The sequence below is a fragment of the Podarcis muralis genome, chromosome 5 (genome assembly GCF_964188315.1).
Source record: "Podarcis muralis chromosome 5, rPodMur119.hap1.1, whole genome shotgun sequence".
NCBI classification, from domain to species: domain Eukaryota; kingdom Metazoa; phylum Chordata; class Lepidosauria; order Squamata; family Lacertidae; genus Podarcis; species Podarcis muralis.
The window spans coordinates 59,763,795-59,781,574 of NC_135659.1; the positions used below are offsets into that span (position 1 = coordinate 59,763,795).

The 17,780-nt window shown below is 45.5% G+C and overlaps 1 protein-coding gene and 1 non-coding gene across 9 annotated transcripts in view; one reads left to right on the plus strand and one right to left on the minus strand.

Moving 5' to 3' along the window:
* Positions 1-17,780, plus strand: part of SOX13 (SRY-box transcription factor 13) — a 66,822-nt gene that overhangs the window by 37,865 nt on the left and 11,177 nt on the right. For 6 of the 8 annotated variants that reach the window (XM_028734211.2, XM_077928969.1, XM_028734210.2 and 3 more), the window contains 9 exons: positions 4,785-4,890; positions 6,038-6,124; positions 7,916-8,088; positions 10,612-10,680; positions 12,439-12,553; positions 13,804-13,886; positions 13,972-14,131; positions 15,207-15,316; positions 16,964-17,060. In XM_028734211.2, coding sequence (XP_028590044.1) covers positions 4,785-4,890; positions 6,038-6,124; positions 7,916-8,088; positions 10,612-10,680; positions 12,439-12,553; positions 13,804-13,886; positions 13,972-14,131; positions 15,207-15,316; positions 16,964-17,060 — 1,000 coding nt within the window. Of the gene's footprint in view, positions 1-4,784; positions 4,891-4,933; positions 5,130-6,037; positions 6,125-7,915; positions 8,089-10,611; positions 10,681-12,438; positions 12,554-13,803; positions 13,887-13,971; positions 14,132-15,206; positions 15,317-16,963; positions 17,061-17,780 lie in introns of those variants that run through there. The other 2 variants (XM_028734206.2, XM_028734213.2) reach the window with 2 other exon arrangements.
* On the minus strand, positions 12,735-12,841 carry LOC144327892 (U6 spliceosomal RNA). The gene has a single exon (XR_013393067.1). It is a non-coding gene; the product is annotated as a U6 spliceosomal RNA (small nuclear RNA).

Sequence of the window (17,780 nt, forward strand, 5' to 3'; positions counted from 1 at the left end):
TAGGCAAGCTGCAGGCCGTAATAACTGGTGCACGACGTAAGCACATTAATGCCTGGCTAACAGGAACCCATTTTCATGCACTAGGAGCAGGCCAGCCCCCAGGGGAATGAAGAGCCAAATATTTCTGGTATCCATAACCAGGCAAAGGCCCTCCTCAGCTGTGAGGGGAAGCCTGATGGTGGCACTCCTGCCCACTAGGTCTGTTTTAGAGTTCCCAACTCTAATGACAAGCTCCAAGCAGATAAGGAAAAGAGTCGAGAACTGCCAGCTTAAGGCTAAGAAATCCATCCAGGCCTTCCCATAAGAGCTAAAGCAGAAGGGGAAATGGAAGCTGCTGCTCTCTGTAATTACTAATTTTTGACAAAATGCCACAGGTGGTCTGGAAAAGTCTGGCAATAGCTGAGTGTCTGGAGCCCAGGATCTGAAGCGCTCCATCTGAAACTGGGATAGAGTGTCAGTGACATCATTAGAGGATCCCGTAATCAGGAGAGCAGAAAGCTCAATATTAAACCTTAAGCGGTGCAGCTCAAAAGCGTGAGCGGAGGGGCGGAGACTCTGCTGGAGCGTGAAGACTGTTTAGCCAAGACGCTCACAACTACCTGGTTATCAGACCAAAAGCAGATCCGATGGTCACTGAACTCCTCGGGCCACATGTGAACTGTTACTACAAGGGGAAAACTCAAAGTTAGGTCACATGATTGCCTCACCATACCGGGCTTGAGGCCATGGCTTTGCACACCAGCAGCCCCTGAAATAAAAAACCAAAGGGCAAAGATCCAGCAGCATCAGCATGAACCTGAAAAATCCCTGTGCAAGTATCCTGCCATGGCCAACTACTATTGCATACATTTAGGAATTGCAACCATTGCATGAGATCCCATTGCATGAGAAAGGTAAGGGGACCTCAACATTTAGGAATTGCAACCATTGCATGAGATCCCATTGCATGAGAAAGGTAAGGGGACCTCAACATTTAGGAATTGCAACCATTGCATGAGAAAGGTAAGGGGACCTCAGGCCGCAGGCAGCCTGGCCTAGTGGGAAGGGAAGGGGCGGCCTGGGGTAACCACTCTGCATGCAAGATTAATTAAGTGACCCAGCAAGATCGGATCTGATGAAGCATCACTTGCTACAGAGGAAGTATTACAAAATAACTTCCTTCAAGGCAGACAGCTTCTCCATAGGCAAGTGGTATATTTTAGCAACGATATCCAACTGGATCCCTAAATAAAATGGGAATATGGGCAAAAGGTCTTGAGGTATTGCTTGCCAGCTTCCAGCCCCCGCTTGGGCAGGGGGCATCTTGTGCTGCCATCATAATACGTAAATTTACAGGGCCGACGCTGGCCAGAACCCCTAAAAATGTCCCGACAAAACTGTCGCCGAGCCAGCTTCCTTTTAAGACACACACTGTGCAATGCAAAAACACACTCCGTGCAGTGCTCACACAATCCATGCAATGCAACTATACTCCGTGCGATGCAACTACACACTCCGTTCAATGCAACTACACACTCAGTGCAATGCAAAAATGCACTCCGTGCAATGCAAAAACGCACTCCATGCAATGCAACTACACACTCTGTGCAATGCAAAAATGCACTCCGTGCAATGCAAAAACGCACTCCATACAATGCAACTACCCTCCATGCAATGCAACTACACACTCCGTTCAATGCAACTACACACTTCATGCAATGCAACTCCACACTCCGTTCAATGCAGCTGCACACTCCGTGCAATGCAAAAAACGCACTCCGTGCAATGCAACTACCCTTCATGCAATGCAACTACACACTCCGTGCAATGCAACTACACACTCCGTGCACTGCACTCTCTGTGCAATGCAAAAAAGAAAAAAAAAGAAAAAGAAAAAAAAAGAAAACAACAACAACAACACACACTCTGTGCAATGCCACTACACCCTCCGTGCAATGCACACACTCTTTGTGCAATACACTCACGCTCCGTGCAATGCACACACACCCTCTGTGCAATGCACACACACCCTCTGTGCAATGCACACAACCTCTGTGCAATGCAAATGCAAATCTCTCACGCAATGCAATGCAAATGCAGCCCGTGCATCGCTGTGCCCTGCAACGCACAGAGCAAACTGCAGTGCGGGCACACAAAGATGCTTTCTCCCGCTTGCATATTGCAAACGTGGCGCCTGTTACATCCCTCGCAGTGAGGGAACCACCAAAAGGCCCTCGACACTGGACCTAAGTGTCCAGGTAGAGCAATGGGGGAGCATGCAGCTGTCCCATATAAGGACCAATCCTGCAACCTAGGCATTACCGGCACTATGCGCTGACCAGCTGAGCTATCCAGGATGATCCCTAAAGACCCAGGACAGCCTCACCCTGACCCCTGTAGAGGTCCAAGGTGATGTCTGAATCATGATCCCTGCTCCTCTTTGCCCTCCTCCTGGATTGCAGCCTTCAAAGATGCTTCCTTCTGGAAGAAGGCACCTGGGGTGTCCGCAAGTCATCCCCTGCAGGAGAGGCAAGCTCTTGAGGCATTTGCAAAAGCCCAGTCATAGTCCGCAAAACTAAACAATGTAAGGAACCGGTGAAACCAATGCTTCATGGACCACATGGGGACACTATTCAGGCCGGAAACGCTTCCAGGCCATCGAATTCTAGGGCAAAGCCCTAGGATCACCTGCTAGGCCAGGCGTAAATGTTTCCAGTGAAATAGCAGAGTTGAGACAGCCCACAGCTTGTCCAGGTACCCCTGCTTGCCCTTTTAGAGGGAAGCATCCCTTCAAGAAACCCAAAGTTCTTTTATCACAAATAGGCCGAACTACCCAGCAACAGAATAGCCCAAAAGGAGCAGTTTGTTTTGTTTTGTTATAACAATGGCTAAGAGGGGGATATGAACCCTGTCTCCCAGGTCCTAGTCCTACACTTTTGCCACTAAACCACAATGGCTCGTCTCTAAAATGGCAGTCGCCACTATCAGGGCAAAACAAACTTAAAGAAAATAAACTTGTTCAGAAACAGCATAGTTCAAGAGCATATACAGAGTGCTCATAGTCATTGGAGGCACAGAGAGCCTCTGCCGCCCTCTGTCTGCCTCAGATATACATTAGCAGCAACTGAGCCTGCAAGCAGGTACATTCTTATAGAGAGGTCAGAGACTTAACAATTAACTGCTACCTGTAGCAGACTTAGGCTTGGAAGTTATGTGCAGGCCGAATAGGCCTCCATGCCTCTGCTCTTGAGAATCTTAGTCTCATAGCAATATTAAAGGAACTCAAAATAGTGCTCCCGCCCAAGGCTAGATTAAAATTTGGCCATCAGTGCTGCACGCACTCAAATAAAGCCAACCTTCGGGGGGGTGCTATAAACGAAAGTGATTCCAGCTAAGCTGGAACAGCCCTGACTAGCCCCACAATTTACAACAGGAGAAATGGGGGAAACATTTTTGCGAAAGAAAGGCAAGCCACAGATACAGGGAGAATCTTCCCACAGGGCAGGGTAAGGGGTGTGGTGGGAAATCGAACAGGAAAAAGGGGAATTAAATTATTTAAGGGACTAAAGAGGATTAAAAGAAGGGGGAAATTAAAAAAAAAAAAGAAAAAAGTAACCAGACAATGAGAAGTTTGCATCACTGTCCTCCAGACAGTCCAAGTGCTCCATGTGATCCGGTGTCCACAGCGAAAGAGAAAGGAACAAGCTGTGGCCCTAGCTTAAATAATCTCTGATCCCACCCCTAAAATTGGCAACATCAATTTTACCCCAGCAACTCCATCCACCAATCTAGTTCGAGCCCTTGAGCCTAACTTGCCTGACAACCCAGAGGGTGTCTTGCTCGGCCCCATCCGCAACCCGTGCTCTCCTTTAGTGAGAACACGCTTTTCAAAAAATGGCCTGGCCATTAAGTTTTTGCTCCCTTAAGACACATGTTGTAAAAAAGTGGGGGGAAATGCTCAAGACAGTGATTTGGGGATTTATTTATTTTTTGTTAATCAAAGGGGAGGGACTATGATTCAATAACTGGCATGTCCAGCCTTTTAAATTGTCATTCCTCTCCTGTGGAATCCTCTCCCTAGTGAGGGTTAGTAACACCCTTTTGGCACCAGATAAAAACCTATCTCTTCTCCCAGGAATTTGATGGATTGTGATCAGTGTTTTGCTGTTTACTGCAAATTGTTTTTTTGCTGCTGAAGTTCTGCAGTTTGGGGGCCATTGTATTGCTTTATTGTAATGTGCAATATTTATTTTTAATGCTTGGCCTTAAATCTGAACTTTTTGCAAGTTGTTTAGAGACCCTTTTGTAATGAGCAGCCATTAAGTTAAATAATTATAGGTGCCTCTTCCTAAGATTTGGGTGAGCCACTACCACTCACAATAGAAGAGTACTGGGCTAATTTTCCCATCTATGATGTTTTGACATCCGAGCCATAATTTAATGTTTACTCTTCCTTTTTAAATCCACAGTCTTGAAAAAGGTGTAACTTTTCCAAACAGTTCCATAGGTTTTTGTTCTTCCCTCCCTCAGCTACTATAATGGCTGACCCACATACTATTGCAGCAATTTGATTTTGTCCTTGCTTTGTGAGTTGAAAAGATTTTTGGGTGGGTGCGACACAATCTTCTCATTTTCGAAATGAGCACCCTGATTCACCAGGCGAGTTTGCAGCTCATTGACTCAAGAGGTTGCTCGAACACACCCTGCACAGAAGGAAGATTTCATGAGGATCAGCTCTATCTGTTATCCTTTCCTTTTTAATTTCCTGAAGGCTATTGGTGATTCAATGGCTCGCTCTCTTTCAGGAATCTGCATCTCCAGTGGACAAGGCTTTAGACTCCAGGAACTCTGCATTCGAGGCGGCAGTGAGCAACCGGGAAAAATTGGATTTCAACAGAAACTTAAAAGAAGGTGGGAAGGGTGCTTTACACCCATTGCGTTCAGTTAAGTCCACCTCCTTCATTCTTGCCGTCTTTTCTAGGAAGAGGCCATAATTGCATGGCAGAACACAAGCATTCACAGGGTACAAGATTCACGGCATCTCTAGTTAAAATCCCTTGTGTTGCAAAGTAGGAAAAGAACTTGCTGGAAGGGCCTTGTGGAGGTCCTGTCAAGAGGGAGGCAGATGATTGGCTTGGATGCAGTGAAAGGTAGCTACTCATATATCCAGCAGTGGCTGGTGTGGTAGGGCAGAGCTATGGAGCCATCCTCCTGGCACCTTCAATGTTTCAGTTTGCCTGGAAGAGGGGCAGCAAGGAACAATGAGGTTGGGGCTGCACAGTTGCAGCGGTGGAGCCAATCTGGTGCTCCTGTCAACGCATCTTACAGGCCCCACCTCACTGCTGCTGTGCCTCACCCAGATAAGCTGTAGTGGCGACATTGTCAGGATGGTGGCTCTACATCCCAGCTGCACCATGCTGGCCCCTTCCGCTTGAATCATTTCCTTTTTGGAGTGGCTCCTTTGCTGCAGGTGGATGTAGTTATACTGACAAACGTGCATAATAATTTTAGAATGTTCATACTGGATCAAACAGTCCATCCAGCCAAGTGTCATGACTTAAAGAGTAAATAACACAGTGGTACCTCGGTTGTCGGAACGTAATCCATTCCGGAAGACTGTTCGACTTCTGAAATATTTGACAACCGAGGCGCAATGAGCGGTCAGCAAATTCCATTAAAAGAATACAGAAATGCGCCTCAGAAGCCGTTCGACTTCTGAGGCACATTTGAAAACGGAAGCATTCACTTATGGGTTTTTGGCATTCAAAAATCGAAAGGTTCGGCTTCCAAGACGCTAAAAAACTGAAGTATTTAGATATAGAATAATCGGTCCCCTTCCTTCAGTCCCACCTTTCAGCAGTTGGTTTCTTAAAAAGGCCTAATCATCTTGGCCACTGAGGAATCTGTCCTTGGACATTTGTCCTCCATGAGCTGATCCAGTCATCATTTTTGTTGTTCCATATGATGAATGTATTGTTTAACATAAACTCTGCAACTTTTCTACTTTCAAATCAGAAAGCCACCTACATGTTGTACACTAACATTCTTATTTCTACAGTGATGCCGACCATTGAGAAGTTACTGTCCAGTGACTGGAAAGAGAGACTTCTGGGAAAAAATCCAATGGAATCCAAAGATGTGAAAGGTGAGCATCTGGTCTGGTTTGGCTGGGACTGTGTTAAGGCCTAGACCACAGAGAGCAGGCATAATTTGTTCTATTGGTTAGAGAGTGACAGTATTGGACCCCCTAGCCCCTCTTTCCCCCACATCAGTTAAGTTAAATTACAAAGCCTACTCATAGTCATTGAATTAATATCACCATAGCTCATAAAGCTTTGCCTTATTACAGAGGATACAAAACCAATGAAATATAAGACATGGCTTCCCATCATTAGCTAGTGTATCTTGCGAATGTATGTTCTAATACAAGGGTGGGGAACCTGAGGCCCTCCAGAAGTTGCTGGATTACTGCTCCCATAATCCCTGACCTTGCAGACTGGGGATGATGGGAGTTGTAGTCCTACAACACATGGTGCAAGAACAGGTCCCCAACCCCTCGTCTTTGGTGAGAATTGTATATAATTCACAAAACTGATTGCATGTGATGATTTCTCTAGGGCATTTGCTAGGAATAGGCCCCAGAACAAAATCCGTGTTGGGCTGGTTCATCGCAAGGTGGAACCAAAGTTTGTTCCATCCCATTTCCATTCAGGTTTTCAAGGACAAATCTACATATATAATCTTTAAATCCCACACAGAATACTTTGACATAAGAAATTAAGGAAAAAAAGTAAGGTGGTCCAAATTGTTTGTGCTTACAAGGTGGTCAAAGAGCTATTTGCCTGCCATCTTTTCTCATTTTATTTTTTTTAAATCATCTGCCTAAGAGCATCTAGCTAGCTCAAAGGGCTCCTGCCACTACATGCATTGAAATCGGTGTAGCAAGTAATGGCAGGTCTTGATGATGTGCTGCTGTTCTCTGGAAAATTTTGCATACATTTTATATTTTACATTCACCCCCCCTACCTTTAAAGTCTTTGTAAAATATGTAAAACACACTTAAAATGTATGTAGGATAGCAACATTCCCCCCAAGAGTGACAACATATCATTAAAAATGGATCAATCCTAGTGGGATTTGCCACATGGATTTCAATATGTACAGCAGAAGCAGCCCCATGCACTAGTTAGCTGCTTTTAGGCAACTGGAATCGCTTTTGAAGGAAGACAGGCCGGACAGCCTTGAACACCTCATAAGAAAATTCATAAGAGATTGGGAATCCAGTCCTGTATGGGTTCCAGAGTGAATCCTTGCCCTGAGCATAACATTTGTCCAGGCCGACGGGATCAGGTCTGTCTACTTTAGAATCATGGCTTGCTGGATTCCTCTTTGATCCTCAGAAATCTTGACTGAGTTTGAATTGATCCGTATAGCAGATTTATCCAACTCTCGGGGGGCAGGGAGCTATGTGTTTAAAGAATGTGTGAAGGCGGTTGTGTGGCTTGATCAGCCAGCCCTGCCTTTCTTGCCCATGTGTAGCAGTGCCAACCCATGCCATCTGCACATATGGCTGATATGTGAAGGGGCTCTACCTGCCCATTGATGTACACAGGCAGAACTTCAAGCGAAGGTGGGACCCTGACTGCTGCCTCCCACCAATTCATGGGGACTTCTGTGTGTGCAGATGAGCATGTGAGTAGATCCCCTTCATAAACTGACGGAACAGGGAGCCTTGATCCCTGTGCAAATAGTCATCAGGCACAGGGCTAATCTACCTAGTCCCCTTACACTTTCTTTCATTGTGTGTGTGTTGTTTGAACCCCCTTCACTCTCCACAAAGTTCTTAATGAATTACATGTCGCAGACCTAAATTTACAAACTCTCTTCCTGTCCTTCTTCCTCTTCCTCTTTTCCTTTGGGCTCTTGTTTGTCCCAGGAACCCAAGAAAGCCTGGCAGAGAAGGAGTTGCAGCTGCTGGTCATGATTAACCAGCTGTCCATCCTGCGGGACCAGCTGCTGACTGCCCACTCGGAGCAGAAGAACATGGCAGCTATGCTGTTTGAGAAGCAGCAGCAACAGATGGAACTGGCCAGGCAGCAGCAGGAACAGGTAGGAAGTAGAACACAACTTTGGGGCTGTGTTTGCCCTTCTCAACCTTTGGGATAGGTCTTCAGGAAGTGGCTTGGATGCAGGTTGGCCAGAGCCCATGTGACCTTGGCAAAGAATTTTGTCAATTCTGTCCCTGATATAATAGTGCTACAGGAGTTACTGGCACTTTACATATCTCAAGTGATTTAGGGGCAAAAAAAATTAGAAGTAGTGTAGCTGGTGTGGGAGTCACAATGCAGTGAGAGTCACTCACACAATCTGTTCTAAAGCACTAAAAGCCTTACTACACAGGTAGGTGCCAAGTAAGTTTTACTAGGTACAAATCCATCGAAATTAATCAAGATGACTCAGTTAGGACCAGTAACATCAGTGGATTGACTCTGGTTAAAACTGAGTTGAATATCACCCTTATTTGGAATGGGAAAACTGGTGTAAAGTGAACAGGTTCGCAAGTCACATATTATCTTCTGGTGATGCTGGTGGGAATAGGTAGATTTGGGCTACTGTATGGTGACAGGGAAGAGTTAAAAGTTTTATTAGCTCTGGCCATACACAGCATAATCCTATGCATATTTAATCTGGTGCAAGCCTCACTAGGATTACAATTGTAGACTTAAAAAATGGAATACAGTTATAGTTACACAGTATTTGCAATCATGAGAATTTGGGGGTGAGTGGGAGAACCAGCTATTAATGATAGTACCTTTCCCCCATGCATGTAGAATTCAGTTCCACAAACTACTTACAATGAGCTACATGAATTATAAATGTAGTTTGATCAATGTCTATAGAACTGTAACGGTTAAGTGCAATTATGACCACTTTACAGTGATTTGTGAATCACGTTGATTCATCTCTCTGTATATCATTGCCTGTTGGAATTCTTAGATCCTCATGTTAAAAAGTGTACAGTTTCCATGGTATGTGTGAATATGGAGGAAAAATTAGGAAAACATACAGAACAAAAAGGAAAGTTTTTTTTAAAAAAAACACCAAAACTAAAGAAAACATTATTGTTTCAACCTTGTGATTTCCAAGTCCATCAGTCAAGACTTTTCAAAGGTTCATTTCCCCATTTTAAGGTGTATAATGATCAAGCAGTTGTTAACATGGAAGAATAATTGCAACATGCACGTCAGCTGCACTTTGACACCTGTCGTATTTCTGAAATGATAAACCAAGTACAGTGGTGCCTCGCAAGACGAAATTAATTCGTTCCGTGGGTTTTGTCGTCTTGCGATTTTTTTCGTCTTGCGAAGCATGGTGTCGGGAAAGTTTTGGAAAAGCTTCAAAAATCACCAAAGTCTTTAAAAACCTCAAAAAAGGCTACCACACCGCGTTCTATGAGTTGCTCCTCGAAGTCAAGTCACAACTGTATTAACGGTGTTAAGAAAAAGGAAACAAACTTGCAAGACGTTTTCGTCTAGTGAAGCAAGCCCATAGGGAAAATCGTCTTGCGAAGCAGCTCAAAAAACAAAAAATCCTTTCGTCTAGCGAGTTTTTTGTCTTGCGAGGCATTCGTCTTGCGAGGTACCACTGTAGCAGTCATAGTTATGTACAAATTAGTTGCCAGTTTATACTCGTCATAGGACTAAGACAAGTTGACAGCCCCTGTAGGATACAATGGAACCTCGACTTACATACGCCTCGTCTTGCGGACGTTCGAAGTTGCGTCCGCGGCAAATCCGGAAGTAAACACCGGGTTTGCCACGATTCACGCATGCACGGAAGCGGCTTCTGTCATCTGTGTGTGCGCAGAAGTGGCTGCCACCGAATGTGCACGCACACAAGATGCCTCTTCTAACGTACTGTTTTGACCAGTGGGCGGACCTCCGGAACTGAACAATTTTAAGAAAATGAGATTCCAGAGGAGTGGGCATATTAGTTTGCTGCGGCAAAGAAGATGAAATCTCCTGTGAAGTCATCAAAACTACCTATTTTATTGCCACTTGAGTCTTTTAAGTAAGGACAGTCATTTACTTCATCAGGTGTGGTTATGCAGTGCTACCAAATTTGAGAGAGAGAGAGCCTTCATAATTTAGAAGTAATCCCAAGAGCTTAGATTTTAGGATGAGGTTAGGTATTGGGATACCACTGCCTAAGTCCAACTCTGCAGAACCATCAAATGCTACCACTTTTCAGGCCCAGTTCTAATGTAATGCTGTACACATTATATCAGGGGACATGAGCCTGTGGTCCTCCAGTTGTTGCTGGATATCTGGATGGCTGCAGGTTCCTCACCCTGCATTATATTCTTCTTTTCTGCTCTATAATGTGCAAATCTGATACCAGATTGATTCAAATAATGTGCTCATTCACCTCTTCCTTACAAATACTCAAGTTTGGCTTGTGGAAGGGCTGGGAGGTTCTCCTTTGTGATAAAGTTGGAGAAGCGCTTGGGAAAGCTGGATGGGAGCGCCATGTGTCTTGAGGTTCTCAATGCCTGGTTCATCGGCAGCAGCTCTCATGGGCTGCCTGTGTTCATTTGGCCCCTTGGCCCTTCATAGTCTTCTCCTCTTGTAGATTGCCAAGCAACAGCAACAGCTGATCCAGCAGCAACACAAGATCAACCTGCTACAGCAGCAAATCCAGGTAAAAGGGGTCTCCTTTCCCCCTGCACATAGCAAGGAAGATAGACTGAAAATCAGGAGACAAAGGTTTGGCACCTGGCTCTGCCAGATGTTCCCTGTGTAACTAGGTTAGGAGTGTCACATGAATTCTTTTTCTAGCTGTCCAGAAATTAACATAGAAGCAGGACAATAGTGAATTGAACATGGATTCAAACCGTAAGATAGGTCTGCCAATGGCTGCAAATCTAAACCCCTTATTTAAAAGTAAATCCCATCAAAATCCATGGGTCTCACTTCAAAGTGAATGTGTTTTAGACTGGGGTGTATGTTGTACATCAGGGGTGGGTAATCTTGTGGCCCACAGTTCTGATTAGGCTTGCCATGCTTCCCCATTTGGTCTCTGAGCCCACCTGCCTTATACCTGAAGTCATCTATGACATCAGTTATGGGGCAGGTAAAGATTTTTTTTTAGCTATAAAGGGGCTGGTGGCACCTGCAAAGCCCTGTGCATATTGCCCTGTGCAGCTCTTTGCAAGCCTTGGCAATTGTCTGATCGCTGGTGTTTGCAGATAGCTGTGTATATAGTGCTTTAAAGCCCTAACAACCAGCTAATCATCAGGGCTTCAAAGCACCACATGTGGCTCTCTGCAAGGACTCATGAGCAGCTGATTGTTACCCTTTTAGTAGAAGATTCCAGGGATTGAACCCAGGACCTTCCGCATTCAAAGCACGTGCTCTACCACTAAGCCATAGGCCCTTCACTTTGAAGGCAAATTGATCAAAGCCATTGTGCAGAGGGGAGGTCCTAATTTCCCTCCTGCACTGCAGCCCCTGTCCAATTCGCCCTCCTGCATTGCAAATTCCCACCATCCCATTCCTTCTGGCTCCCTTGAGCACAGAAAAAAAAATGGCACTGGAAATGCATTTTCCCATCTCATTCTCACTGTAGTTTGACCCTAAGCTTCAGCCTTCCCTCCACTGCAGTATGGCGTGGTTGTACCTCCATAGATATGTTGGGAGGGTACAGAAAGGTAGGCGGTTCGAATCCCCGAGACAAGGTGAGCTCCCGTTGCTCGGTCCCTGCTCCTGCCCACCTAGCAGTTCGAAAACACATCAAAGTGCAAGTAGATAAGTAGGTGCCGCTCCGGCGGGAAGGTAAACGGCGTTTCCGTGCGCTGCTCTGGTTTCGCCAGAAGCAGCTTAGTCATGCTGGCCACATGAACTGGAAAAACTGTCTGCGTAAATGGACAAAAGCCAGCTCCCTTGGCCTGTAAAGTGAGATGAGCGCTACAACCCCAGAGTCCTTCGTGACTTAATTGTCAGGGGTCCCTTTACCTTTACCTAATGGAGTGAAAAGTAAGAAAGCCATAGAGATCTCTCCACAACTTCACACGATCTTGGATAAGTCTTTTTGGATAGATTCTGTTGTTCCCTAAAGGCAATGCTTTTTTTTCTAGAGAAACAGGAGCTGGTATTCAACATGAAGTTACAATAAGCATGGACGTAGCCAGCATTTTTGTTTGGGGGAGGCAGGCTTTGGGGGGTGCAAAACCTCAGATTTGTGTTGATTTGTATTGATTGGGGGGGGGGCAGGTGCCCCTCTCGGCTACACCCATGACAGTAAATGTCACATTTTTAACCAAAAAAAGAGGTGCCAGTAGTATGTACCCTTGAGTACCACCTAGAAAAAGCACTGCTTAAAGATAACTTTGTCTTTGGCTCTGTCTGTCTGTCTGTCTGTCTGTCTGTCTGTCTGTCCCCCTCACCCTTTTCTCTCCAGCAGGTCAACATGCCCTATGTAATGATTCCAGCCTTTCCTCCCAGCCACCAGCCTCTTCCGGTCTCCCCAGATCCTCAAATGGCACTTCCCATCCAGCCAATCCCTTGCAAACCAGGTACGAAGAGGCCAAGAAAAGTGTTGAATTCTGGTTAATGAGACACAGTCTTTCTGAGTGCTTCTGCACAGTTGTCTTGCGTGTCCATGGGACCACACAAGTCTATGCGGTTGGCAAACTTACCGCATTTTTCACCCTATAAGACGCACCAGACCACAAGACGCACCTAGTTTGTTTTTTTTAAAATATGGAACGCTTCACGAATTTGCGTGTCATCCTTGCACAGGGGCCATGCTAATCTTCTCTGTATCGTTCCAATTTTAGTATATGTGCTGCCGAAGCGAGCACAAGACGCACCTAGTTTTTGGAAGAGGAAAACAAGAAAAAAATATATTCTGAATCTCAGAAGCCAGAATAGCAAGAGGGATCGCTGCGCAGTGAAAGCAGCAATCCCTCTTGCTGTTCTGGCTTCTGGGATAGCTGCGTAGCCTGCATTCGCTCCATAAGATGCACATACATTTCCCCTTACTTTTTAGGAGTGAAAAAGTGAGTCTTATAGAGCAAAAAAGACGGTAGTATCTTCAATTAAAGCCAAATCAGTCAGGCTTATTGGATTTAAAGAGCTGGTTCCAGCTAGCCTATCTTGGCCTTCACTTGAGTCAGCAAAATGTTTGGGGCTAGCCTTGCCTCAGAAAAGGGCCAAGAAACCATCCAGGATTACAGTTAGTGGCCCTGCAGCTGTGGCAGAAAATCCCAAATTGTCTTGGTAGGGTCTTGGAGAAACTGGCAGAGCTTTATGCTCTGGGCCGCACAGTCAAGAGGGAAGGCCTCTGTCCCCTGCCCCTCACCCTGCCAAGTGCTGCATCTGTAGGAACTGTTTTGGGGAAAGCTCATTTGGGCTCCCCTGATCCTCAGAGGAGTCTGTGGTTTAGTTATTGGAGGTGTTTTCTCAGGGTTTAGGGGATAAGATGTAGGCTCCAATGCCAGTGGATTCACGTGAGAAGGACCAGTGTGTGGACCTGTCTCCTCCTTGGGGCTGCTGTCATAGGAAGACTCTGCATCAGAGGACCATGACTCCCTCAAATGCTCAGAGACACACACCAGGGAACTATTGATTAGCTGTTAAACCAATTTCAATTTTATGCAAACCTGTTTTGGGTTGCTTAGCCCTGAGAGCCCCGTTTGAGTTTCCTAACTCTTAATGCAGAAAGCTTGCGATTCCTGGCGAGATTTCGCTGGGAGAAAGATTTGAGCAGCTGTTTGATTTGATAACTGATCTTTGACTGTTCTCTTTCCTGTCCCATCTGCAGTGGAGTACCCCATGCAACTGCTGCACAGCCCCCCTCTGTCCGCACTGAAGAGACCTGCAAGCTCAGGCCACCTACAGATCCAGGTGCAACCCCCAACCTGTTTTCTCTGTGGGCTCCCAAACTCCCCTTGGAATGCTCTTCTACTCTCCTCCTCTCCTTCCTTTTCAGGAATCTTCGCAGCCACTGAACTTAACAGCAAAGCCCAAAGGCTCCGAGCTCCCCAATTCCTCCAGCTCACCCAGCTTAAAGATCAGCAGCTGCCAGTCCCTCACTCCTAACCATGGGGTCTCTCAGGAGCTGCAGACCAGCCCTCCCAGCCTCCCTTTGGGTAAGTGTTACGTTGTGGGTGAACATATCAGACGACACAGTGATTCTTCAAACAGCTCTTGTTTATTCACAGGCCAGAACAGAACTGAACTGAAGGGTTCAGCCAGCCTGCTTATATAGAGCTCCACTACAACGCAACAGTAACCACTTTCTGTAACTATCCAATCACTGAACATCACTTTCATATGTGGACCTGAGTGAAAACTATCTACAGTATCCCCCTGCTGGCCCAGGGTGGGAACTTCAGTACATAACAGTAAGGCTATGGAAATTCCCCCTGCTCAGGTTCCAAGCTGGCACAGAAGTGCTTCTGCATTTGGATGACAACTGCAAGCTCATGATTTGTTACCTTGCTCTCTTGATTTGCTGTGGGAAAAGATCTGCACCCATCCCTGGATTTAGGAAGGACTTGAACCTGGCATTTCTTGGGATTCTGTTTGGCATTGTCTTCGTCTGTTGGTCCTGCTGCACCAGTGTTGGAAGGGGAAAGGCTGTAGCTCATTGGTAGAGCATACAGAAAATGTTCCAGGTTCAATTCCTGGAATCTCCAGGCAGGACTAAGGAAGACTGGAGAGCTGCTGTCAATCAGTGGAGGCAATGCTCAGTCCTGGTCTAACTCAGTATAACACAACTTCATATCAGTTATGTCCACATGCTCTGTTTAAATGTGTTTCATTTAATATATGTTTAAATTTTCAGTAATTTAAAATCCCAAGCCTGCTTGTGTATGGCATTTTTTTGCTTTGGTTTTGAAAAGGAAGATACCATGAGAAATATATTTTCACTCTAGAGTTAGAGTAAGGTTACCAGACATCCCCATTTCCTGGGGACAGTCCCCAGATTTACAAATCAGCCCCCACACAAAATCCATTGAAGTTGAAAAGTGTCCCTGGATTCATTAAAAAAAATCTGGTAACCATACTTAGAAGACAATGGATCTAAGACTGCTGGAACTGGAACTTAAGTGGCATGCCTTTCTTCCGCAAATACCTTTCTGAGAATGGGCTCTGTGCAAGGGCACCAGATATCCCTGCTTGATCTTGTGACACTGATTCCATTCCATTTTAAAATTTCAGGGTTCCTGGGGGAGGGAGATGCTATCACCAAAGCAATCCAGGATGCCCGACAGCTTCTGCACAGCCAAAGCAGAGCGTTGGATGGATCTCCAAATCACCCCTATAGGAAGGTAAGTGGTATTTCTGAGACAGGTTTGGTCTTAAAGAGGGAGAGAGTCAGGATTTCCATACTGTTTCAGGCATTGTACTTATGCATGTGTGTTTGCCTTGTTCATTTATGAACATTTATTCTGTATATGAAGACAGGAGTGCCTGGCGTGCTCTGGTCCATGGGGTCACGAAGAGTCGGACACGACTAAACGACTAAACAACAACAATTCTGTATATATAAAACCTTAGAACTCCTATAACACCCTGAAGATGCACTCTCTGTTAAAAGTCAGGTGTGAAAACCATATTTTTGAGGAAGTAGATACGAATAAGTATAATGTGGAATCTGTGGAGGGATAGACCCATCACCTGTAAGGAAAGTAACTGGTACCCAAGTTTTCAAAGTCCACTTTTGTAATAGCGAAGAATGAACTTGCCAAGACTCAATTAGGAATGGACTCATTTATAATGAGCTAATTGGAACTTGGTTTGGACTTGAATTTAGGTATACATTTTTAAGCTTGAGGTATGCTGAGTTTTTGCTTCTAGTGAGATCATCAGGAATATGAGAAGGCTTGTGAGCTTCTTAGTTGAGCTTCTACCCCAATAGACAATGTAGTGAGGCTTCCACAATTACCTCCACTGCCCCTTCTTTTTGCCCCAAAATATACTCTGGCATCCCCAACCTTTGGCCCTCCAGATGTTTTGGACTACAATTCCCATTATCCCTGACCACTGGTCCTGTTAGCTAGGGATCAAGGGAGTTGTAGGCCAAAACATCTGGAGGGCCACAGGTTGGGGATGCCAGGTCTAGATGGAGCAACAGCATCCCAGGTACCAGGTTCCCTGGGAACTGCAGTCTCCCAGCTCTTCAGCTTTCTTATTAAGACACTAGAATCTTTGGGGAATTATATTTTCCAGGACTTCCCATGCTGCTGCAGGACCTAAGCTGTAATAGCAGTAGCCCTTTTCATCACCTCCAACACTGCCAGATTGATTCAGTGGGTAAGGGAAGAGGTGTGGCAGTGGGGAGGCTGTTGCTGGAACCAACCAAATTATAATCTGATCCTGTACCTTGGAGAGTTGGGGGTTGGCTCAGGATTAGCCCAGAAGTTCTGAACTGGGAAGCTTGTGCCCTGAACTCCCCAATTCTGAACTTCAGGAGCATCACTGAATAGAATGATTGCTCTGTTGTCATAAAGTTACAAGAAGATCTTGCTCCCATGACTTTTGTCTTTAGAGTGATGCTTTTAGAAGTGATCTAGAATGATTTTTGGAGTTTCCAGTCTGGTTTCAATGGGGCTTCTCTGTAAATTGAAGGGATTCTGAAATTTTCCTGCCCTGCTTGCTGAGTTCAAACATGGTGGTGTGTCCTAAACAACCTTTCCAGGCCCCTTTGTCTTGCAGATAGTGCTGCATGCTGGTCTTGGGCTGGTCCTTGGCTGTCCAGTCAAGGAGCAGCTTTTATGCTATGCAGCCCTGCATTTTGGGGCTCCTTATTTCTCAAAAGTCATTTACTTTTGACTAACAAGAAGTAAAAGCATATAGTTTTTATTTAGCACAAAGTGCATGCCGGTAAATGCTTCAGTTGAAGTTTTCATTCAAGTCACTCCTAACCTTGCTTGCCCTGGTAAAATTCAGTAAACCACCTTCCCATGTGCTTTCAGGACCACGTCAGCTTGGATTCTTCACCTGCAAAAGAACAGGTGGATGAGACTTCTTTGCAGAGACTGGATGAGTCCATGCTAACCTGTGATGGGGATGGTAATGATAGTTGATCATAAAAAATTATCTATGATAGAATTGGGTCCCCCCTCCTTTCTGTTCCTCACAGGTGCTTCTGCTGCAGTTAACATCTTTCAGGTCTCCAAAGCCCAATAATCGGGGTGGGGGAAAGGCAAAGCTGAAAAATCCCATTTAGTTTGTATAATGAGATTCCTACCCCATGGACTTTACAAGTTCTCAGCTTCTTTACGGTTCCACACTCAGCTGATATGCAGAAACCACATTGTGCTATCTATAGCTGGTGCAGGAGACCTTTGGCTCTGCAGACATTGCTGAACTTCAACTCCCATCAGCCCTAGCGAGCATGGTCAATGGTCAGGGAGTTGTAGCTCTGCAACACCTGGAGGGCCAAAGGTTCTCCACACATGGCCTATAGGTAGCACAGTGGTTTCCACAAGTCAGCTGTAAGCGAAACTGCAAAGAAGCTGAGAATTTGTGAAGTCCATGGTTTGGGGAGGGCAGGACTGCTGCCTCTAACTGCAGAGGCAGACTTTACCCACCAATATCTCTCTCCTCTATTAATCTGTCGAATCCTATTTTAAAGCCATCTAGGTTAGTGGCCATCGCTGCCTCTTGTGGAAGCGAGTTCCCTAGTTGAACCACACACTGCATGAAGAAGTATTTTCTTTTCTAAACTGAGTCTGCTGCTTGCTCCTAAATGCCCTATTCCTTTGCCAGTTCTGTTTGGCTTGGCTTTGC